Here is a 22,440-nt window from a genome sequence, read left to right on the forward strand (position 1 = left end):
CTGACTGAAATTAATTTCAAAACACTCAAAAGAGAAAGAAGGAGATAGAAAAGAGGTAAAATAAATGTGGCAAACTCTTTTAATTGGTGAACCTAGGTGAAGGATATAGAAGTCTTCTTTGTACTATTTTTTCAACTGTTCTGTAGATTGGATATTTTTAAAAATAAAAATTGGGAAAAAATAATTAAAGGACTCAAAATAGAAGTAGATATTGGCAAAATCATCTCTTTCAATGAGTAACCTGATCCCCTCCCCTGTATCTGTGTATATTAGACATGTTAAAATTACTCCATGAAAATGAATATCATTTGCTTAGCACATATTGCATATTTTCTCAATATATTTTAAACAGGGTGGAAATAACTTTTTAGACATAAACTTTAGAAATTCTGATAGTAGCAAACTGCTATAATGGTTTCCTAGAGCTTCATATTGGATTCAACACCAGGAAAAAACACACAATCCTATTAAAATAACAATGATATACACACTTATGAATTCCTCCAGCTACAATCCTCAGTAGATTTTGGAATATTTCAGATACTTAGTATATCATTAGTTACTCTACAAATATGATCCAATTAACCAAGAACAAATGCTTGATCTTATTAAAAGAAAGTATTATAGCAAACATCATTAAAAACATCAAAATCAGCCAATTAGTTTAACAATGATATTTAAGAAGAAATTAATAGATACACATTTTATTAATGTCTCTCCTTGTTATTGAAAGAGCTTGCTGAATTATTAACGAATTTTTGCCACTTTAAAATTCATCAGTGCTTTTATTGGTATAAAAACAATTCTCACAATGCAATTAAATTATATTTTGAAATCTGCCTATGGGGAAAAAACACCATTTCTCACAGAATTTTTGAATTCTATAAATTATACAGCATAAGAAATTATTAAGCATTCTAATTTTACTCTATGGGGAGGATGAAATAGAATTTTGCAACACGCTAGCCACAACTAATCCTACCAACTTTTTCCAAAACCTTCATGGATACCCGAGTAGATTTGTTTCAGTATTTGAAATTTTGACTATTTGAATCTATAGCATCGGTCAGCTCCTAGTTCTTTCTATGCTATTTTCATTAGAATTAATATCTGATCAATTATACTCTATAAGCAAAATTATTTCCCCCTATTTCCTCTATTCTGTTCTACAGATAAATAAAGAGAGCTTTAAAAAAAATTAAAAATAAGCAGAAAAGTGTGTTTCAAAGTTCCTCTGTATGTGTTCTGTCAAAATATACATAAATTTTCAAGATGCTCCGCACAACAGCCCAGCTCATCAGTGCCTATAGACTGCAGCCTTTTTCTTTTCTCAGAAACACAGATAATTTTATGCAGGAATTTACCAATCTACAAAAAAATTTACACCATGCTCAGCAATAACCAGTAATTATTGTGGGATAATAGAAGGCGCTTTTGAGGAATACAACTTTGATAGGATAGGGCTTACAAGCTTTTACCAATTTATCTTTAGCTGTCCTGTCACTGGTGCTTAAAAGGTTAAGACTTTATTTGTGAAAACATAGAGAGATAGTGGGGAATCATGTTGTCTACAGATTCATAAATCTTGCTTAAGATCCTTTTCAATTACCATCCATTTCTCCTTTAAAAAGGGACAAAAAAATAGAGGAGTGGAAGCAGGTCAGGGCAGTGTGCGACGATGACAGTGTGATGGGCTTGGGCCCCCTGTGGTGTTTCCATCTGCTGTCATTAAGGTGACTACTCAGACATGAACAATCCCGCTTGCTGTGCTGACAGGCAGACTTCAAGAACTATGACAAGGCATTAAGACAGAAAGTCAGAGAGAGAGAGGGATGTCATATCCCACAAACAATACTACCTCATGAAAAAATGCTCTGAAATGTTATTTGAATTCAAAATAAAAATAAAAATTCATAAAGGGTGTGACTTGGTTTCTCAACTCTCCTTTTAAATTAGTTTGCCCCTGGGAAGATTGAGGACAGACAGAAAGTAAACACCTCTCTCCTACCTGTATGCTTTACCATAAGAGACCCAAATCTTTTGCTCATTCTTCAGCAAAAGTGGATTCTTAATTTCTTGACCATGCTCACTGAAAAGCCGGGCTGAAGAAAAATTAAGGCCTGGTGGGTTGATGGAAGATCCTTGAAGCCTTTGATGAATCTTGAGAAGTAACTGGTGTGGGGGAGAGGGGGGTAATGATTAAAAAGAAGAAGAAATATCATAAAAATGTGCACATCTGTAATAAACTGTCTCTACTCTGTAACAAATAAAGTCCAAACAAATGATAATTAAATTCATATAGAATGTTAAAAGAAGTGTGAAATGATGGCAATGTTTAGCTCAGGCTAAAGGAACAAAATGAGCATGGGCTTTTAACCAGCAGGGGGTGCCACAGGCTTGTGATTGAGCTCTGACCCTTTGGCACGAGGACTGAAAGCAGATGTGACAGTCGTATGGAAAGAGCATTCAGCTTCTGCACACGGTAACAGCCCTCTTTGATACGGGTGATGCTTTTCTTGTCGGAGCTACACATTTTGTTAGGGTTTTTCCAGAGCATGTTGGAGTTTTACATTCGGCAACCTCCCCCGTCCCCAGCTAACCTGTGATAACCAATGGTAGAACAATTCACCGCGTACACGATTGTAAAGCTAAAGATGACTTTCAGCCTATGTTGGTTCACTTCGGAGACCTCTGCCTGGATGTATTTTAATTAAGAGCCCTGCAAACGCTTGTGAGCAGCTTCAATAATCAATGTTTTCAAGTTGAGAATAAGACATAACTGAAGTGTGAAATATGAGATGCTGTCACTTCATATTTTAAATAATAGCATTGCCAGTGTTGGTTTCTATCTTACATGTACATGGAATCGCTAAATTATCAAAATATTTCTAATTTAAGGCATATTTCAAATGAAGGTAAATCCAGCTGAACAGTGTTGCATATAGAATTTTAAAAGACTTTTTGTGATTTTTAGTCCTTTGTTTGAGTGTTTAGGCCTCAGCTCTTTCCTGCTCTGTGCCCCCCATGATCCATCACTCTGTCACAGGTTTCCTTTTCTTCTCTCCCTTGTCAGTTCTTGTGTCTCTCAATTTCTTGTTACTCTGTAATCTCGGCAGGGATGCGGATACAGTTGTGGCCTCTTCTTGCCTAACTGCTGTTCAGGGCGCCTTTTTCGTTCCTTCTATTAATTCTTATTGAAGGTATATTGAGAAGTGCTAAATGCTGAGGCTCAGCGAAAACAAGAGGAAGTTGCACTCCTGTCATATATCTCCCCTATTGACTGTAAACTCCTGACCAAGTAAAATATTTTCTTTGACCAGCAACGATATTTGTAAAACACCTAAGACATAGGCTTTGTCCTCACTAGAGATAAATAATCACATCTCCAATTTCATCAGCTCTGCACAGACCAGACATTTTAACCTTGAGCATCATTATCACCTGAAAATGATGATACATATTTTTTATTTCATTAAAGTTAAAATTTCTCATCCAGCATAGCCAAGTCCTTTGAATATTAAAAATAATTACTACTCTCTTTAGGAGTATAATAGGTAAAGGTGTTAGAATAGTAAAAATCTGTATTGTTTTGTTTTGTTTCCTCCATTGCAACCACAAACATGTTTTGAAATCTACAGATTGTATTGACAAAGCCCTACATTTATGTCTGTGTGTTCTCAGCCGTTGTGCTTATTTTTTGTTGCTTTGCTATTATTTTAGGAGACATGTAATAATGTTGATCATTTTTTAAACCACAGTGATTTTGCTTTACAGGCATCACCTTTTTTGTGAAGGTGAAAGATATAAAAGATTTAAGTCTAATCGAGGAGAGAAATGTCTACACAAAGAACAAGAATGTGTGGTAGAGAAGGAATATGAACACCTGACCACTTAACCAAATTTACTTTCACAGGAGTAGCACTGCAATCTCTATTTTCTCAACTCAGTGACAGACTGCATTTTAGGTGTTCAAAGATGAGAATCTGACAGCCTACAGGAGGTAAGGGCCTCAGAGCCTTTCATCTCTAGGTCATTGGTTAGGGATGGGCTATGGTGACCAAACATTGTGATAATCTTCACCCATTTATCTTTAAAGCTATTATCACCAGGCCCTTATAGGATCAGAATTTGTTCAGGGACCTGAGACGAGTGTGCAACATCTTAGGCTAGGGACTGAGACAAGTGTGCACCAAGGGAAGAGACATCCTTGGGTGTCACAAGGGATCTCCCAAAGAGCTTTCTAAAGCCCCTGATTCAACTTTTCCCCCCAAATTTACTTGCATATAGAAGCAAAGAATAGATCGATTTTCACTGTGCCATAAGCCAACACAAAAACTTTCTACAGAATAATATCTTCCTGTGTAAAATAATACAAATGCCATCTTCAATTTTAATATGAACAAAAAAGTAAGATGTTCTAATGTAGAAAAGAGGGAACGCAAGTAGAATATTCCAGAAAGTCTTTTGTATCATGGTGATTTGCATAGTCAGGGATTTGATGGAAAAAAGAAAGCAGGGAGGGCTCTTGATCCTGCTTTCACTAATCAATCTAGGTAGTATTTCCCACCTTTTGTGGGCCCAGCTAGTGATCAGTTAAGAGTCAAGTAATTCTATGCAACTTCTGTGACTGTCTCTAAAGCCCAGATAATAGATGCCAACAGGGAGACATAAGTCTGAGGGTGCTGAAAAGGGGGCAGAGGGGGCTGGGGGAGCAAGTTTCTCTACAAAAGCCTAGCAACCGAGCTCAAAACATTGGTGCGTGCTGGGGTGCCTAACCCCAATCTGTAAACCACAGGGTATTCAGTGTCTTTTTATGCAAGACAAAGACCCCAAATATAGACCCTGAACATATTGATTGGGCCTGAAAAACATTCCAATTGTCTGGGAAATAGGCAAAGGTAAGAGTGCCTAAGATAAGCCACATGGAGTTGCTCACAGCGAGCATAAGAGAAGACCTAGGCTGCCTGTTACTCGCTCAGAGTCTAGGGCTTGGAAATACCCTAGACCCAGAACATACCCTCCACTGAATATCATGTGACTTCTTTTCAAAGTAAAGAAGAAGGCAATCCCAGAGTCCATTGTAGGCAGATTTCCAAATACAAGCATAATGAAGGTTACGATGTTAAGTAAGAGGCCTGGAATTAATACTAAACTAAAACTGAGAGCCTAAAGAATTCAGAAGTCAAGCTTGAGGATATCAATCTTTACAGATCAGCAAGTGATTGATCTTCTCTAAATAACTTTAAAGGTTTATTAGGTTGGTATACAAGTATTTGCGGTTTTTGAATTTTTTTTAACTTTTTAAACCACAATTACTTTTGCACCAACCTAATAATTGTCTAAATTAACTACCAGTAACTTGTAAGACACTTATAGTCATAAATAAATGGTCAGTAAACTCACCCTTTCCATCATATCGCCAGTTTGAGTTGGGCTATTAAACCCCAGATCTTTTTCACTGATCCAAACAGAGATCGCTCCAGTGTCTTTACCATTTTCAAATATCTGAAAAATAAGTGCATTCAAAATTAAAAAATAAATACCTGCACACACATGCATACATATATTCATACATAAGCATATAAATACAAACAGTCCTGGCTTTGCACAGTGTGGTTTCGACTGCAAGTCATGCATGTGGAAACCGTGCAAAGCAAGGAGCGCCTGCATGAACCCATGCAAGTAACTGGCAATGAAAATCAACAGAACTAGAATCGTAGAACATCCTTCGTTTCTCCTTGGGGTTTCAGTGTCTTTAACCTGATTAGTCCTCCCGACAATCTTTACATAGAAGGAAATGTGGGCATTAAAGGAAGAATCACTGACTACACTGGATGCATACATGTGGCAAGCATCGGAGAACGGTCAGCTGGTGACCAACCACCTAGCTCATTTCATTCTTCTTGAAAAACATAATGCCACACATTACGGAATGTTTGATTTATGCCACACATTATGGAATGTTTGATTTATATTTAAAATGAAGCAGTGTTCAGCTCATCTTTTGACTCACTAAAAGGAAACTCAACCTGACATAATAGTATGATGGAAACCATCCATTTTAAGTGCTTATATGCAACAAGTTGTTGACAACACAGATAAAATTCATAACACTGCATTATGTAACACTTCCTGGGGGGTAGGGAATGCTAGCAAACATTCTGGTCTCGAATAATCTAGTCAATAATCTAGTCTCAAAGAAGGCTGAGCTAGAGTGATGACCCATGTGGGTGGTGCCATTCACCAGGCAAGAAAGGGAGCAAACCGAGAGAGGCCTGATGAATAATTTAAATCCTTGCCTTTTATTGAATTTTTTCTCAAAAGTTTTTTTCTTCCCTTTCTGATACACCTATCACACCAAGGTAGCCATTTTATTTACTTCTAGCACTATTTCCAGAGAAGAGAATTTGGAAGAATACCTTATTTAAAAAGAAAAAAAAAACCAAAAACAATTATCTGTTTTACTTTAGAGACAGTTTGAGAGTTATTTAATTCATGCTAACCTGGTTTGGGAAATAATGTGCATCAATAGCACTTCTTCAGGCTTTAGAACTAAACAAGGGAGATTAAAAAGAAAAAAAAAGAATAATAGTGTTCAAGGATTGTGGGTTTTTCTCTACTCGATGCTCTTCATTGCACTGATAGTGCAGTGGAGAGTACACTGACATTCTACACCCTGAAGTATCTTTTGCTACCGGGGATTGTTTTAATCTCTTTTCTGAGTAAAGATACAATTTAATCTCTTTTCTGAGTAAAGAACAAGAAATCCATCTACTTTTGCAAGGAACTTTGTAAACCCAACTGTGGCCTGTGCATCCCAACAGTCTCTTCAGGGCCCCAATCTGGAACAAAATTCTTATTAAACAACAGAGACATTTTGCGATGACAGTCACAATTCTAAGCAGCATGCATTCTACAAGGTTAGTGTTAACAACAACTCAGTTTGAGGAACTTATTGATGTTCCTTTGTCAAGACTTGATAGAAGTGAAATCACAGTACAGCAAATTATATTCTAGAAAAAGAGAGTGTGAGTGCTAACTGCCCAACTGAGAAGGCAAATAGGACTTGGTCAGCACCTAAGAGTATCACTAGCTTTCCTCACTGCTGCTAATGTCTTCCCTTCTATGTCTAGAAAAGTACACTAAAAAAAACCAAAAAGAGGTGTTTTAATGCTTAAGTAAAAGTCCAAGTACGAATTTCAGTGAAAGAGGCTGCCCTCCACTAGTCCTTCAGTTTGCTTGTTTGTTTTTCTATATTTCTAAAAAAATTAAAATTCCCAAGTTGAAATCCTATGAAATGCTTCTTTTCTTAAGGCCTTGCTCTGGTTTTTAAGGCCTATATTAGTATGCCCATTTTTTAAAAAAATCCAAGTATTATATTTATTATTTTCTTCCTTTGCATGACAAGTATTTTCATTTCTGTTCTCCATGTCTAAACAAAGATGACTCTCTAAAGAGTTTCCCTATGATTGACTAGATATAGGGGGAAAAAAAAAAAAAAGTCTGCTTTTATTTTCCTGCTGCCTGATCCTTGACTTAAGAAAAACCAACTACTATATTGGCTTCCCAGTGGCTCTCTGCATGGCCTCACCTCCCTACAGTTCTAAAATTAGATTCTCACCCTTGGAGTGGGATGATGCAAAAAGCCCGCTGAGGCTAGTCTTGGGTCCCAAGGAGTAAGGTAATAGAACTTTAAAAAAAAAGAAGATCCAGGTCCTCTTGACAAACGTGGCAGCTAATGACTACTGAAGAAAACACCTACAAATAGAAATTAAATTGACTTCTATACTCTTACACAACGTATAGAGTTTTAAGGAGGAGTGTTTGTCATAAACTAGTCTTTTACTTTCATTCATGTCAATATTGATATTTCTTGAGCAAGATTAATATCAGTGTTTCATTTTAATGTTGTTAATGGATTCATTCATTCATCAAATATTTATTGAGTGTATAGCATGTGCCAAGCAGTGCTCAGGTGCTTCAGATATACCAGTGAACTAAGATTCCGGCTCTTGAGAAAAAGAACAAATACATCATTCATATAGTATGGTCAGGGCACAACCAGGTCTTGTGAGGCCTGAAGTTTATACAAATTGGTGGGCCTTCTCCTACAAAAAGAATGCAAAATTACAAATGTAAAACTAGGTACAAAATATTCACTTAAAATGAGGCAAGAAATCACTAGAATTTACCCATATTCAAAAGCTCACACATAGGAAAAACATTACAAAATCCAGAAAAAGTCACAAAATATGTTCATTAATTAGCTATCCAAAGCACATATTTTGGCTGAATTGTCTTTGATCCCCTCTTTCTATGGTAATTTTGTAGCATTTTCTGTAAAGAAAATAGAAAGATCATTCCATCTTCCCTCTTGCATGGTTAATCAAAAAAAATTATTATCGATCAGAAAAATTTCCCTCGGCTTCACAATTTTACTGGTCACTTCATAAACATTTTTAGGACTGATGTCAAATTTGGGGAAATTTTGATCAGCTTTCTTTAATATATGAGCTGTAAAATGTGGAAGAATTTCCTACAAGTTAATCGGCTTTGTTCATTTCACGCCATGTTTTTCCTCCAATACCCATATGCTGTTGGAGCCAGGTCCTCTAGTCCAGTCAGAAAGGAACACACTCTGCAGCCAGCAGGCAGTAGCCATCTTCCTGGAAGCTCCTTCCCACACCAGGATGGCTATCGCTAACTGAACTATATGCGAAGTGACTGCAAACCACTGATTACATTCTACTATGCCCAAACTCAATGTATCCCCAGCTCACTGTCCCCTAAGCCAGATTTCAATACTGCCTGCAGGAACTTCAACACCACTTGGTGCAAAGGAAAGTTTGACAGAGAGGAAGTCAGAGTGGAAACAGACAATGGTCTCAACCAATGATGGTTAAAATATATTATGTTGGCAAATTTTACAGAAACATGCGACCAGGTGTAACCGTTGCTATGGCCTCCCCCGGAATTTTGGAAAGGGCCCTGAAGCTTAAGTTTCATTAGCTTCAGAATAAATGCGCCTCTGAAGGGGTTAAAAGGGGGTGAGTGCTCTGTAAAGAAGAAAAAATATTAGCAAGGCAGGGGATATAGGTGGGTGTGGGGGTCACCATCTGAAGCAAGGGATCAGTATAGGCCCTCAAGACAGGAAAGGCTGAAGTGAAGACGTAGAGGTGAGAAAGTGAGCTAAGAACATAGGTGGGCGAAGTGGACTGCAGGCAGAGGAGCCACTAGAGCAAGGAAACGAAGACAGGAATGCACCAGGTATATCCCAGGAACCACCAGGAGGTTCGTGTGCCCGGAACAGAGTGATGGCGAGAGTAAGTAATGAGATCAGAGGGCTAAGGGTCAGCAGTAAAGTGGGGACTCTTTGGAGGGTTTGGAGCAGAGCATTAACAGGATCTAATTTACATTTTTAAAGGACCATTGCAGCTGCTGGGTGCAGAGTAAAGGTAATCCGAAGGGTGGATGACAGTGGCTCAAACCAGAGTATTATATTTCTATTTTATAAATAACAATGGACATGGTAAGAAAGGCCTATTTCTACTGTACATTCCAGAGTAATTTTATGTGTTTATTTGTTTATTAGCAGGGTTGGGGAGTACAATTTGTAGGCAGTCTAATATTTCTGAAACATGATACCTGCATCTGTGGGTATAAATAAAGCAAACTAAATATAACTGCTCATATGCGGTATTTGTGAAGACGTAAAAATGTCAATAAAGTCCTAAAAGAATTTTATTTACTGTGAAGATTTTATAGAGACCGTGACCAACACTTAAATCGTACAGGGAAAGATGACTTGAAAGGAGAGTTTTGAGCTAATGTGCTTTTCTGACAAGTTTGCCTGGCATCACGTATGACATCCATTTAAGGACTTATATCAGGCCTCATTCAGTACCATTATCCAGCCTTTAATGTTATGAGTCTAGTTAAGGGCTAGCTGTGGGAGAACAGCAGGTTCCCAAACTCTCCCTAATTGCGGGACAGACGCCCCTCCCCCAGAAGCTCTCCTGTGCGTGAGTGGAAGGCCAAACACCTAAGCTTCAAAATGCCTCTGGATGCAATGCTGCTAAGAGGCAGTAACAGGAAAATGATACCGCAGCGTGCTGTCCAAAGTTGGAAGGCTGTACAGTAACAGGATTTACTACTGGAAAGCCAATGAAGAAAAGGAACACAGAAGAGCCATGTAAAACTATTTGGCATAATCCAGGTGAATACAATTAAATATGTTGAAATGAGGTTAACTTACACTTTGCTTGGATTGGGGCCCTAGGAAGCAGACTCTGAGGCCAAGATTTACTTGCAGGAAGTTTACAAGGAAGCGCTTTTAGGTGCAACAATGGTGAGGGAATGAAGGAAGCTGGACTGGGCAGGGGGAGGTGAACTGTTATGAACTTGCAACAGAGGCCTCTGGTGGGAGCTCTAGAGCTGAGACGGACCTTGAGAGAGCTTCTGAATTGAGGCCAGGGAGCCCTGCCTTTGCACCCTGCACACCAACAAAATGCTGAATGTAGGTTGCCCCCAGAAGGAGGGCCTAATCTTGGGAGAAGCGGCTCCTTTACACCAAGGGCACCTGTCTAAGAAGGATGTAGCTGTGGCTACTGGAGGGAGGGTGTCTCCGTCATGCAGAGGGAATCCTAGCAGTGTGGCCTGGCACGTACCTCACTCACACACAGGAACCCACAGTGCAGCATGCTCTGTCACACACATTAAACTGCTCAATACTCAAAGAAACCAGATTTTACAGGGGCATCTCAAGAAGGTTAAGTGACTTGCTCCAGGCAGGGAGACCTTTCAAAATAAAGTCCTATGATTTTTTTTTTCCAGCTTTATTGACATGTAATTAACATATGACATTGTGTAAGTTTAAGGTGTACACCATGTTGATCTGATATCCTTCTATATTGCAAATGATTACCAGAGTTAGCTAATACCTCTATCGTGTCATAATAATTACCATTTCTTTTTTGTGGTGACATGTAAGCTCTACTCTTAACAACTTCCAAGTATGCAATACATACTATATCCCAATGCTGTGCTCTTGATCCCAGAACTTATTCATCTTCTAACTGGAAGTTTGTACCCTTTGGTCAAAATCTCCCCCTTTCCTCTATCCCCTAGACCCTGGGACCCACCATTCTGGTCTCTGTTTATACATGTTTTTTACCTAAGTCAAAGAACATGAAAGTTAAAATATTTTTCTTATGTAAGAAGCTAATTAGCTATATATATGGCTAACTTTAGAATAATCTTTATCCAAGAAGAATTCAAAGTTATCTTTGGAGGGCCGGCCCGGTGGCTCAGGCGGTTAGAGCTCCGTGCTCCTAACTCCGAAGGCTGCTGGTTCGATTCCCACATGGGCCAGTGGGCTCTCAACCACAAGGTTGCCAGTTCAACTCCTCGAGTCCCACAAGGGATGGTGGGCAGTGCCCCCTGCAACTAAAATTGAACACGGCACCTTGAGCTGAGCTGCCACTGAGCTCCCAGATGGCTCAGTTGGTTGGAGCTTGTCCTCTCAACCACAAGGTTGCCGGTTCGACTCCCGCAAGGGATGGTGGGCTGTGCCCCCTGCAACTAGCAACGGCAACTGGACCTGGAGCTGAGCCGCGCCCTCCACAACTAAGACTGAAAGAACAACAACTTGAAGCTGAACAGAACCCTCCACAACTAAGATTGAAAGGACAACAATTTGACCATTGTTCCCCAATAAATCTTTGGAGATAGAAAATCAGCTCTCACTGAATTAACATTATATGTACATTGAATCAAATAAATGTACTGTTAGTTTTTTCATTGCTACAGACTTGCAAGATCGTTTTTAGAACACCTACATTTTCTATACTTTCTCAAGTGTATAATAGATTATCAAACAGTAAATATGTCTAACTTTAATATTTAGATAAGGTGATAATCACAAAGCAAATATTAAAATTACAGGATTCAAGCGGTGACAGTTTAATAATGAATTAGTGTGTTTGTACTACATATGAGAGAAAGTATTTTAATACCTAACAGAGCTGTCTTTAAATAGTATCTAACAGGTAAGGAGCCAGTATATTTTGTCCCAGGAAATGAAAATGCACTTAAGTGAAAACAAATTACATGTTATTATAACAATTGTTAAATTTCATCAACTAAATGATACCTGGACCAAAAATCAAATACCATTTTTTAAAACCCAGAAGAGGCATACTTAAGGAAAAAAAATTATTTTGGAAGAGACATTTTAAAATTCCTCTGTAAGTTGCAGCAGAGACATTTAGATGAATAGTGGGTGACTGTCTATGGGGTAGGATTTTAGGGGTGGGCTAGAAAATTCTGACCCCAAATATCGCTCCCACCAACTTGCTACTACTTGAAATTTCAGATAGAGATGTACTCCTTTGTAATAACTAAAACACCACAGAAAAAATATACTCAGCCTTATTGGTTATTGATCCTTTAAAGCTGTGATTTTCAATCTCGGCTGTCTGAAATCCCTCAGAGGGCCTGGGGTAGGTAAGGCTGGTGGTGGGGCCTCTGGTCCCAAATGGGAGATGGAACCTGATGAGTGAGTCTGTGGGGGCAGCCACCTTCCTGGCTTCAAACAGGGTGGATCCTACTTTCATTTGCTTTATATAGTAGATCCCAAGAAAAATGTTTGATCTCAGAAAAAAAAATTTTTTTTAACTGTCATAGCTTGAAAGAACGTGTAGCATACCTATTTCCTAAGAGCAAGATTTTTTTAAAAAAGATGGTAATGATAACCTGAGGTACCTGACAGCCTGCGTTGGGGGTTGGTGGTAAGAGTGGAGGAAGAGTCAAGGGAGGCCGAGGGTGGAGAGGCCCTCACTGGCTTCAGTTACCCTGGGAGTGGGCCTGCATTCCTATCCATTAAGCATTATTTCATTGCTTTGTTATAATTTTTTTCAAAGGGCTTCTCCCCCACCTCATTTTTCTGCGTCTATTAACAAAGTGAAAATTTCAAAACAAAGTGAATGGTTCTGAAAAAAAATATTCTCTTTGTATCTAATTACAATTCTCACTAAGTTTTATATGAAAATGTTCAAAATTATCTAGGAGACAGTGGCAAACTAAATTTACTGACATGTCATGTCCTAAGCTAAGTAATTTCTAAAGCCCTTTACAAATGAGAATATTTCAAGTATAAATGGAACAAGTATCTCGCTTTGTCTAAATTAATTTAGTGCCTAAAATTACATTTAATTGGGATTAAAATACCAGATATATGGGTCCAGTCTGTAGCTGATATATTATGTACCAGAGCTTGGTAAATGAAAATCGTTGGAAGTTCCTGCATTCATTATATTTCTTCTCATAGAAAGCAACGGCTTTTTTGATGAGAAAAGCATACATCACTCCAAATTCTATTTTACTAGGAGAAATGAACATTATAGGGAGATAAAGTTAAATATGAATCAAATATGGTTAATTATGAATCAAATCATCAGACTTCCCAAATTGTTAGCCTCAGAGATCATATTTTCATCTTTGGATAAAGTATGCCTTTAATGCTATTCAGTTGTTTTTTAAAAATATACCAGGTATGCCTGTAAACAACTTCCCCCCTAATATGATAAGTACTCTGAGTAACTAATACCTATACAAAAGCTTACTGTCTATGGTAATACATTTTTATTTTAAGAAATAATCCATTTTTTATCATAAAACATTATCAGAACTGTAGGCAGAATCTAAAGTAGGTACAAATGCATTACTTCATTTGCACTTACTAGAAAATCTGCATTCATATCTATGTTCAAATGGTGAACTGATGCTTGATAATATTCACGGTGAGCGGGGCTAACACAGATGTCAGTGGGTAATCCGGGGGATGGGAGCATATGTAGGCAGAGAATCTCAGCGACTTAGGCATCTCAAACACTCTGTGAAAAAGCTAATTGAGAGGTAAAAACAAATTAACTGCTATGGAGAAGGACAATCTCCCCGAGAGAGAGAGTATGTGCCTGCAGCAGTAAGGTTCAGTGGTTGCATTTAGTCTGGGTAACTGCTGGGACAGTAATCCAGCTCTGGCCCGTGGACTTTCCCTGCTGACTGCCCACCTGGCAATTCTCTGGGCACCTTGAAGACTGTCAGGACTGTTCAGGGAAAGCCTGTCTCATTACAACCAGCTCTGCATGCCGACCAATTGCTCTTCCCTGACTTTGATACAGACACAGTTTTTCCCTTCGGCATGTCTGGGAAAGGAATACTGTGTCTTCCTGCACACAGAGATTTACACCTGGCTGCAGATGCTTGTCAAGAAATAGGCTGGGGTGAATACACCAGCATCACCCCCATCCCCCACCCCACTACACACACACAGGCCACAGGGGGGAAATGAAGGGAAGGAAAGGGAAGAGAAGGGGGCAAGATGGAAGAGAGCACTGGGAAGAAGAGTAGGTCAGAGGTTCTAGTGCCTACCTAATAGCTATCCCATGACATACTGGAAGGCATTCACAGAGTCTTAAGTTTTTTGCCTTTAAAATGAGCAGGCCAAAATTTGCCTACTACGGTAAAATCTACATATGAAAATTAATTATCTCCATCACATTTTTCCCAACATTTAATGCATGCTTTTGGAGTCACAACAGTAACTTTGAAATATTCCAATTTTGTGACTCGAGCCACAATTTCTTTGAAAATGAATGTCAAGTTGGCATGTTTTACTACTTGTACTTAGAGCATACCCTAAATTTGTTTTCCCACTGTTTACTCAAATAATGTAGGTGCGATCACAAAGCAACTCTGGGGTTGTAAATACAAACATGGGGAAAGTAGTTAAACAGAAAGACAAGGAATGTACAATGGAAATAGGGACATAATAAGCATGCAGAACAGTGACAAGGCCACCCCCCAAAAAAAATTTTGCCATAATTTATGGATAACTGACTTCAGTTGTCTCCTTCTATTCACTTAATTGTTCCATAGATTCCTAAATGTTTACATTTCCTATTAATACATACAGTTAGAGAACTTAATTTTTTTTTTAAATGACCACAAAATACAATGCAAATCTCAAATGGTTTCAGGACTCTCTTGCACACTGGTAGACCAAATTCAAATGTCCAAAGCACAGGAGAGGCCAGAATATTACGGATAAAAGTTTCCGATTATCAACCAAATTATCCCATTTTCTGTAAACTACAAATGATGAAGTTGTATAAAAGGTTGGGAAGACTTGCACGTTAGTTCTATCATCTTCAAAAGGTCTCCTATTGTTCTAGTTCTATGAAAAAGATACTGGGCTAGGGCCGAGAAGGGGTTCTACATCTTCCCACAGTACCTAGCATAATGCTTTGTCCCAACATGGATTTGATAATGTCTAGATTTACTGGACTATTCACTCAAAATCTTCTTTATTTTCTGTCATTGGGAGAATAAAAATTGTTAGACACATATTACCCAGAGGATTTAGTAGATACTGAACAGAGACATTCTTTAAAAAACAAATCTCTGCATTACCTTTTTTTTTAAAGTTTAAATTTCTTTATGCTATAAGAAAACACTAATTAAACAATATAAAAATAGGAAGACTTATAAACTTCCAAATCACAGCCCTCTGAAGCTTGTTTTTATCCAAGTTACTAAACTCTATCCTATTTCCCTCGCTCGCAGGCAGAGTGGACTCATGAGGAGGTAAAGCTTCAGGACCTTTCCTTACCTCCTCACCCGAGAGTGCTGCAAGTTGCTGAGAGCTTGAGAATATCATGGGGGTGGAGGGAAAGCCAAATAGCAATTGGGGAGTATTTCTATGTAAGTGTATCTGATAAGCTGACTAAAAGAAAAGATCTTGGAAGAAAAGATCTGAATCTCCAAGTCTTCATTAATGTGTTGTGATGTACTTTCTCATTCTGAATAAATACCCACTTTCGGCCTAATTTTAAAGAGGCTCCTCTCCCCCAGATTTTACAAGCCTTAGGCCCTACAGAAACTGGATCTGCCTGTCCTGGCAGCACATGGAAGACAACCCACAGAGCGTCATTGACCAATTGTGTGTGAAAAGCACTACTCTACTTCCAGTTGAAAGGACGTTCCTGCACCCATCTTCCACTCGTCCCCCCAAGCTTTCTCCCACCTACTCACACCTCCCACACTCTTGCTCATCAATTCTCTGTCAGATCACCCACCTTTCTACTCATTTTTCCACCCACCGTCCCCTACAGATTTGCTAATACCCTTTCCTATCATTCCTTTCTTGCCTGCCCTCCCAGGGAAACGCTAACATTTCTGACAGCATCTCCATGGGGATGGAGAGAAGGAAGAGTTGCAGGGAAAGAACAGACCTGGGAAGGCAGAAGTCACTGAGTCAATGGCTATAGCAGATGTCCTCACAGTGGCTAGGGGTGGTGGCAGTGACCGGGAATATAGGGTAAGAAAAGGTTTGGAATAGCAATCAATTGCTCCAAAAAGTTGTTAACTGAAGGGCTTCATAGAAGCATTGTGTACGCTGAGTGTGACTACTAAAGGGAAAAACAATAAGAAATCTTTTCCTGCAGCAGGGATGGACATCCAAACTTAGGCTGTTCTCAGTCCTTTCTTTCATATGTCCATTTAAACTTGGTACTGTATCATGCCACGTGATTGCAAAAATGGAACTGAGACAATATGGAACATAGAAAGAGTGTGTCCTTTTAAGAGATGACCTTCTAATATTAAGACCTAACCAAAAGCTGCTGTTTTTAAATTATCAATGAAATACATGATGACGATAAGAAAGTCAGTGAAGAGGTAAAGGCAACCATACACAATAAGGAAAAGCGCCAAGTGCCCCAGGGATTTTGAATCACGCCCTGCAGCCAGCCACTAGTTGAGAACCACTATTCTAGAAGATGATGATCACTATAATCAATTATTTTGGTTATTGAATCTGAGCCATGGGCTTACACATATATTCAATAGAATGATATATACCATCGAATTGAGAAAATTAGAAAGAGGATTGTGTCAATTCATTTTTTAATTAGACATCTTTCTAAGATCAAAAGGAATAGGAAAGAAGGAAAATGAGTTTTATTAGAGCCACCTCTTTCTGTTATAAATGAAAAATACATTTGTTTATTGATATATCATCTAACACTTTGTATAGCACATGCTGTAAAGTGGGATAAAGTTGCTCATAACCGGAAAAGACAGGGCCCTTGCCCGCAGTGAGCCAGAGGTAACTGGATTAGAGACGGTGCTCCAAGGTAGAGCACCTCATCCACACCCTGTGAGAACTTCAAGTTTGACCAGACAACTGATATGAACTGATTCTGGAATTAACAAAGGACGTTCCACTGTGGGCTTTGCTCAATATCTCTTCAGTTGGAATTACCAATTTCTCCTTACGTAGGGAATACAGAAAAACCCCTCAGTTCTAAGATATTTGCAATTCTGAATATTTAGGGGATACTCTTCTAATCTAGTTTTGTTTCTACTCTCTGGCTATTTCAGATATAAGAGCTGGTTTAGAAAACCACAGAACCCAGTTTCTTTTCCATTAGTCCAAACATACACTCACTCTCAACAATGTGAGGGTTAGGGGGAAAAGAGGGAATGCATTACCACAAATAATACACAATAATTTATCTATAATAGTTGATATAATTTGATATGAGAAACTGAGCAGTCACTTTGGCCTTCCACAACCAACTTCTCTTTCAAGCCTAATCCCTAGAAAGCCCTAAGTGCCCTCTATAGCACATGACTGATCTTTTCCCACTCACTGGCCACAGGTAGCTGAATTAGTTAGTGTTAGGGACCTAGTCCAGGCTGCATTGGCCCAAACAGACTGTCTCTTTGAATGACCTGAACCACCAGACACAAAGGCTCTAGTCCGATGATGATTACCATTTAAACCTATAGGTCAGGGCTAGGGGGCATAATATTCCTTCATGGACATACAAAGGAGTAAAAGGAAAGCCACTTGCAGAAAGGAAACTAATTAAAAGCTCAGAAAGATGCAAAGAGGAGCGACTATGGGGCTTCAAGAGAAAAATGGGAAAGTAATGACTTCTCTGTAAGACTGTGCTATATTTCCTGATTTTCATTTCCAGGTGTATAAAATTCCTTTCTACACTTTCAACAAATCCTCTTTTTATTTGAGATGGCTTGAGACGTTTGTATTGGAGGTAATCAGAGAGTTTTCATGTAAATATAGGATTAATATTATTAGACCTGAGAGGAAAAGGAAAATTTTAAGAGGGCAGAGATAAAATGACAGTTCCCTTTACCCTAGGCCTAGCCCAGCTCTGATAGGGAAAGGAAAATGTCAGGCTCTGAAATGAAAATAGTACTGTTGGCAGGAATCCTTAAAATCCATCTCGGAAAAGGCCAAGGACCCTTTTATACCCCCGGGACTCATTGCTACAACTCAAGGTGGCCACCACTAGGGGACGATGTTGAACAACTAGGAGTAGAGACAAGTCATTAAGGCTCCTTGTATTTAACAATTTTCTGAGGTAAAAAATTAGTCACAAGAAAAAAAAAATTAGTCACAAGATAGAAATCTGTCTTTTTCATAGCAAATTGTTGACTGCTGTGTAAAATTCTAATAATCAACACAGCTAGATTTAGAAGTAAGATTTACAGAAATTAAAATTCCTCACAGGTAAAGTTAGCTTATAAATACATTCCTTTGCATTATTATTATATTCTTGGATATAGTTCCTGCCTACTTTACCTTCAGATTATATTACCTCAAATGTTTGAAGTTAGCAATAATTTTAAACCGTCCCCCAGATTTCAGCCTACACAGTGTGACACAAGTAGTTAAAAAATCATCAGAAGGATTTAAACTAGCTTTGGGTCCAAGCATATTAGGCCTGTATGACTTCATTTATTATTACAACTCAAGTCTGGTTATTCCAGCCACAGAAGGCTTTCTATTTCTTTGTTCTCTAATTTCCCCCTCTGAAAATAAATCCTGAGGAGAAAAAAAATAAAAACACTAAATTAAATATACAAAATTATTCATTTTGTAGATTCTGTTGAAAAGAAAATTTTCCCTTTCCAAAAATTTGGAATAAATGATTTTTACAGCTAGCCTTTCCTACATTACGGATATAAAAATATAGAGAAAAGTTTTGGCAGATAAGCAACCTAGAATGAGGATTTCTTTGTGAGGTGCTATCGGTTATGTTTTTAAAAGTTGCTTAGATAACCGCTGTGGTCCTCAGCCCAGCCTCTACAATGCAATTATGACCTGAATGTGATTGATATTTCCATCCATGTTAATAAGACAAAAGCGAAACAAGGAAGACATATGTAGGACTTTTCTTGTTATTCAATGACATGAAAATTTTATTTTTATTTTTTGCTAAATCAGATAATAGTTTTTATATACTAGAAGAATACTATTCACAATGTAACAGCTACAAAAGTTGGATACCTTTATATTTAATCTGAATTGTAAATATTTGTTCCATCACCTACTTAAGTCTAGTCTAAGTCAGCAAACTTTTCTGTAAAGGGCCAAACAGTAAATATTTTAGCCTTTCCAAGTCATATGGTTTCTGCCTCAACTACCCAACTCTGCTATTATAATGTGAAAGCAGCCATAGATAATACATAAACAAATAGGTGTGGCTCTGGACCAGTAAAGCCTCATTTACAAAAACAGGCAGATTTGCTCCACAGCCTATAGTTTGCCAACTCTTTGGTCTAGACGAGGGGTGTCCAAACTTTTTTCAACGTTTTTCACCAAGGGCCATATGCGGTAAAATACACAAACAGCCGCGCCACTCACTTGAGGTGAAGTACGTATTGCCTCACCTGGTTTATTTAAGTAAACTAAATATATTTTTGGAATTTGCTGCGGGCCAATTAAAAATGGATTGTGGGCCGCAGTTGGCCCGTGGGCCGCAGTTTGGACACCCCTGGTCTAGCCAGTCAACAAAACAGTAACTCAAGTCCAAATGTGCCAATTTCTGACTCGGGTCAATTTCAAGTTACAACAAGCCATCACTGAACATAAACTTTGGAAGAGATGCACAGTAGCACACTAATATATAGTGTTTCCACTAAATAGCTACAAAAGGTATACGCGTAAATAACTTTGAGGTGCATAAGTAATAACAAAATGTTATAAAATGATAAGGCAGTGAAAAGTATCCATTACCTTTGTCTTACCTATGACCTATTTAATTGTTAAGTTTATATATTTTAGTTTTTATTAATGACTGTATTTAACAACTGGCTCACAAAATTCCTGAAAATTGAACAATCAGCGCTTTCAAGCCAGTAGGAGCCCCCTTCAGTATGCCAGGCCAATTAAATAAAAATCTCTGGAGATGGAGGCACTGATGTTTTTACAAGATCTCCAGATGATTCTCAAATGAAACGGCATGAAGGCCTGAGGATGGGGCGGATATCCAGGTTTCTTGGAATACAGGAAGAGGAATTTATTCTCTGACAGAAATTAGATGTTAAAAAGGGGGAAACTGGAGAGAAAGAAAGGAGAAGCGAATGAGGTTCAGTACTTACTGTGGAAAGAAACATAAAGAAGAAGAATACCCCAGAGGAGGAAGAAAGAACTCAGACAAGACTAGGGTGACCAACACGCCGGTTTGCCTGGGACTAAACGGTTTCCTGGATGTGGGGTTTTCAGTGGTAAAATCAGCAAAGTGATTTGCTGGGCTTTACATTTGCACTGGAGGCATTGCATTTTTCAGTTTAATTGTTTTTTATTAATATAAATAATGACATGTGGCTGGTGGCTACTGTATTGCACAGCACAGTGAGCTTAAACAAACACAACAAGATGGCTTCTTTGCATATACTATAAATTTCCTCTTTTGTTTGCTGGTATGGAAAGGTATGGCGTGTTAAAAGGGGAATATATGAGAAGAACAATTCAGATTCCAAAGTTAAATATTTGCTATCCTCCGCTGGTGGGAATGTAAAACGGTGCAGCCACTATATAAAGCAGTATGGAGGTTCCTCAAAAATTAAAAATAGAACTGCCATGTAATCTAACAATTCCACTTTTGAGAATTTACCTGAAGGAAACAAAAACACTAATTTGAAAAGATATATGCATCCTTATGTTCATTGCAGCATTATGTAAAATAGCCAAGATATGGAAGCAGCCTAGGTATCCACTGATAGGTGAATGGATAAAGAAGATGTAGAATATTATTGACCAATAAAAATAATTAAATCTTGCCATTTGCGGCAACATGAATGGACTTAGAGAATATTATGCTCAGTGTAATAAGTCCAACAAAAACAAGTACCATATGATTTCACTTATATGTGGAATCTAAAACAAGACAAACAGAAACAGACTCATAGATACAGAAACCAAATTGATGGTTGCCAGAGGGGAAGGGGGAAGGGATGGGTGGAAAAGGTAAAGGGGAATAGAGGTAGAAGCTTTCAGTTATTAAATAAATAGGTCACGTAGATGTAATGTACAGCACAGGGAATATAGTCAATAATGTTGTAATAACTTTGCACAGATGGTTACTAGACTGTGGTGATCAGATCATAAAGTATATAAATGAAGAATAACTATGTTGTACACTTGAAACTAATATAATATTGTATGTCAACTATATTTTAATAAAATATATTTTCTATTAAGCCCATGTGCTAATGTGAATAAGTGGTAGAAATTATTCAAAAATATACAACAAACTTGTGAGGGAAAAAAAAACTTCTATTTTTCCCGGGTCATATGATATTTGCTGATACAAATGAGTGGGGATTGAATGGCATTAAGGCAACCACACTCCCTGACCTAGTTTCTCTCTTAATAGCAAGTACTTTGCAAAAGGGTGGAATGGATATGTAACCAAGTCAAAAATCTGGAAAAGAACAATGTTACTGGACTATAAGAACCCTTGACCTTGATGTTCTGAACATCACTTCCTAAACCTTTAGCTGATTAGCACAGACTATGAGAAATAAATGATCATGTTTATCATGGAATTATCCTTTCCAAAAGGTCAATTTTCACATGGCAATATTCTCATTCAAAATCCAAACACAGGAATGCCATTAAAAGTTATCACATTCAAATATAAATATAATCAAAAGGAAATGAAGAGTTCATTGAAATGTAGTAATGGTTCCATACATGAAAAAGGGTCATACTTTGAGTAATTCTAATTTTAATAGTTATAGTCTCTTGATAAATGAGATGTGAGATTGTAGAACGATATTTACTTGACGGACTTAACTTGGGTACTCTATTATGATAAACAAAAGTGTTTAAATTCCGTAAACTTCCAGTACACCTAAACCACTTTAATCATGTACGACTTATTCTTTTTCTCTTCCAAAGACTCAATAGCAAAGAGTAGTCTAGGTCATTTAGCCATCAGGTCTTGACAAATAACCAATTCACCTTTTTTTCCCAGTATATTCTTAAGTATTGATTTTACCAAGTAAACTCAGACATGTGTCACACTTATCCAATACAGATTCTTTTCCTTGGAAATGTAGTTT

The 22,440-nt window shown here is 38.0% G+C and overlaps 1 protein-coding gene across 1 annotated transcript in view; it reads right to left on the minus strand.

Annotated features, from left to right (window-relative positions):
• The window catches only part of DCDC1 (doublecortin domain containing 1), a 382,580-nt gene that overhangs the window by 182,800 nt on the left and 177,340 nt on the right, over positions 1-22,440 (minus strand). The window contains exons 12-13 of the mRNA XM_088789501.1: positions 5,404-5,505; positions 2,009-2,172 (exon numbers count right to left, since the gene is read on the minus strand). Of these exons, the coding sequence (XP_088645627.1) occupies positions 2,009-2,172; positions 5,404-5,505 (266 nt within the window). The remainder of the gene's footprint in view (positions 1-2,008; positions 2,173-5,403; positions 5,506-22,440) is intronic.

Source organism: Rhinolophus sinicus, chromosome 14, assembly GCF_057876585.1.
Source record: "Rhinolophus sinicus isolate RSI-liver-muscle chromosome 14, RSI-T2T, whole genome shotgun sequence".
Lineage (NCBI taxonomy): Eukaryota > Metazoa > Chordata > Mammalia > Chiroptera > Rhinolophidae > Rhinolophus > Rhinolophus sinicus.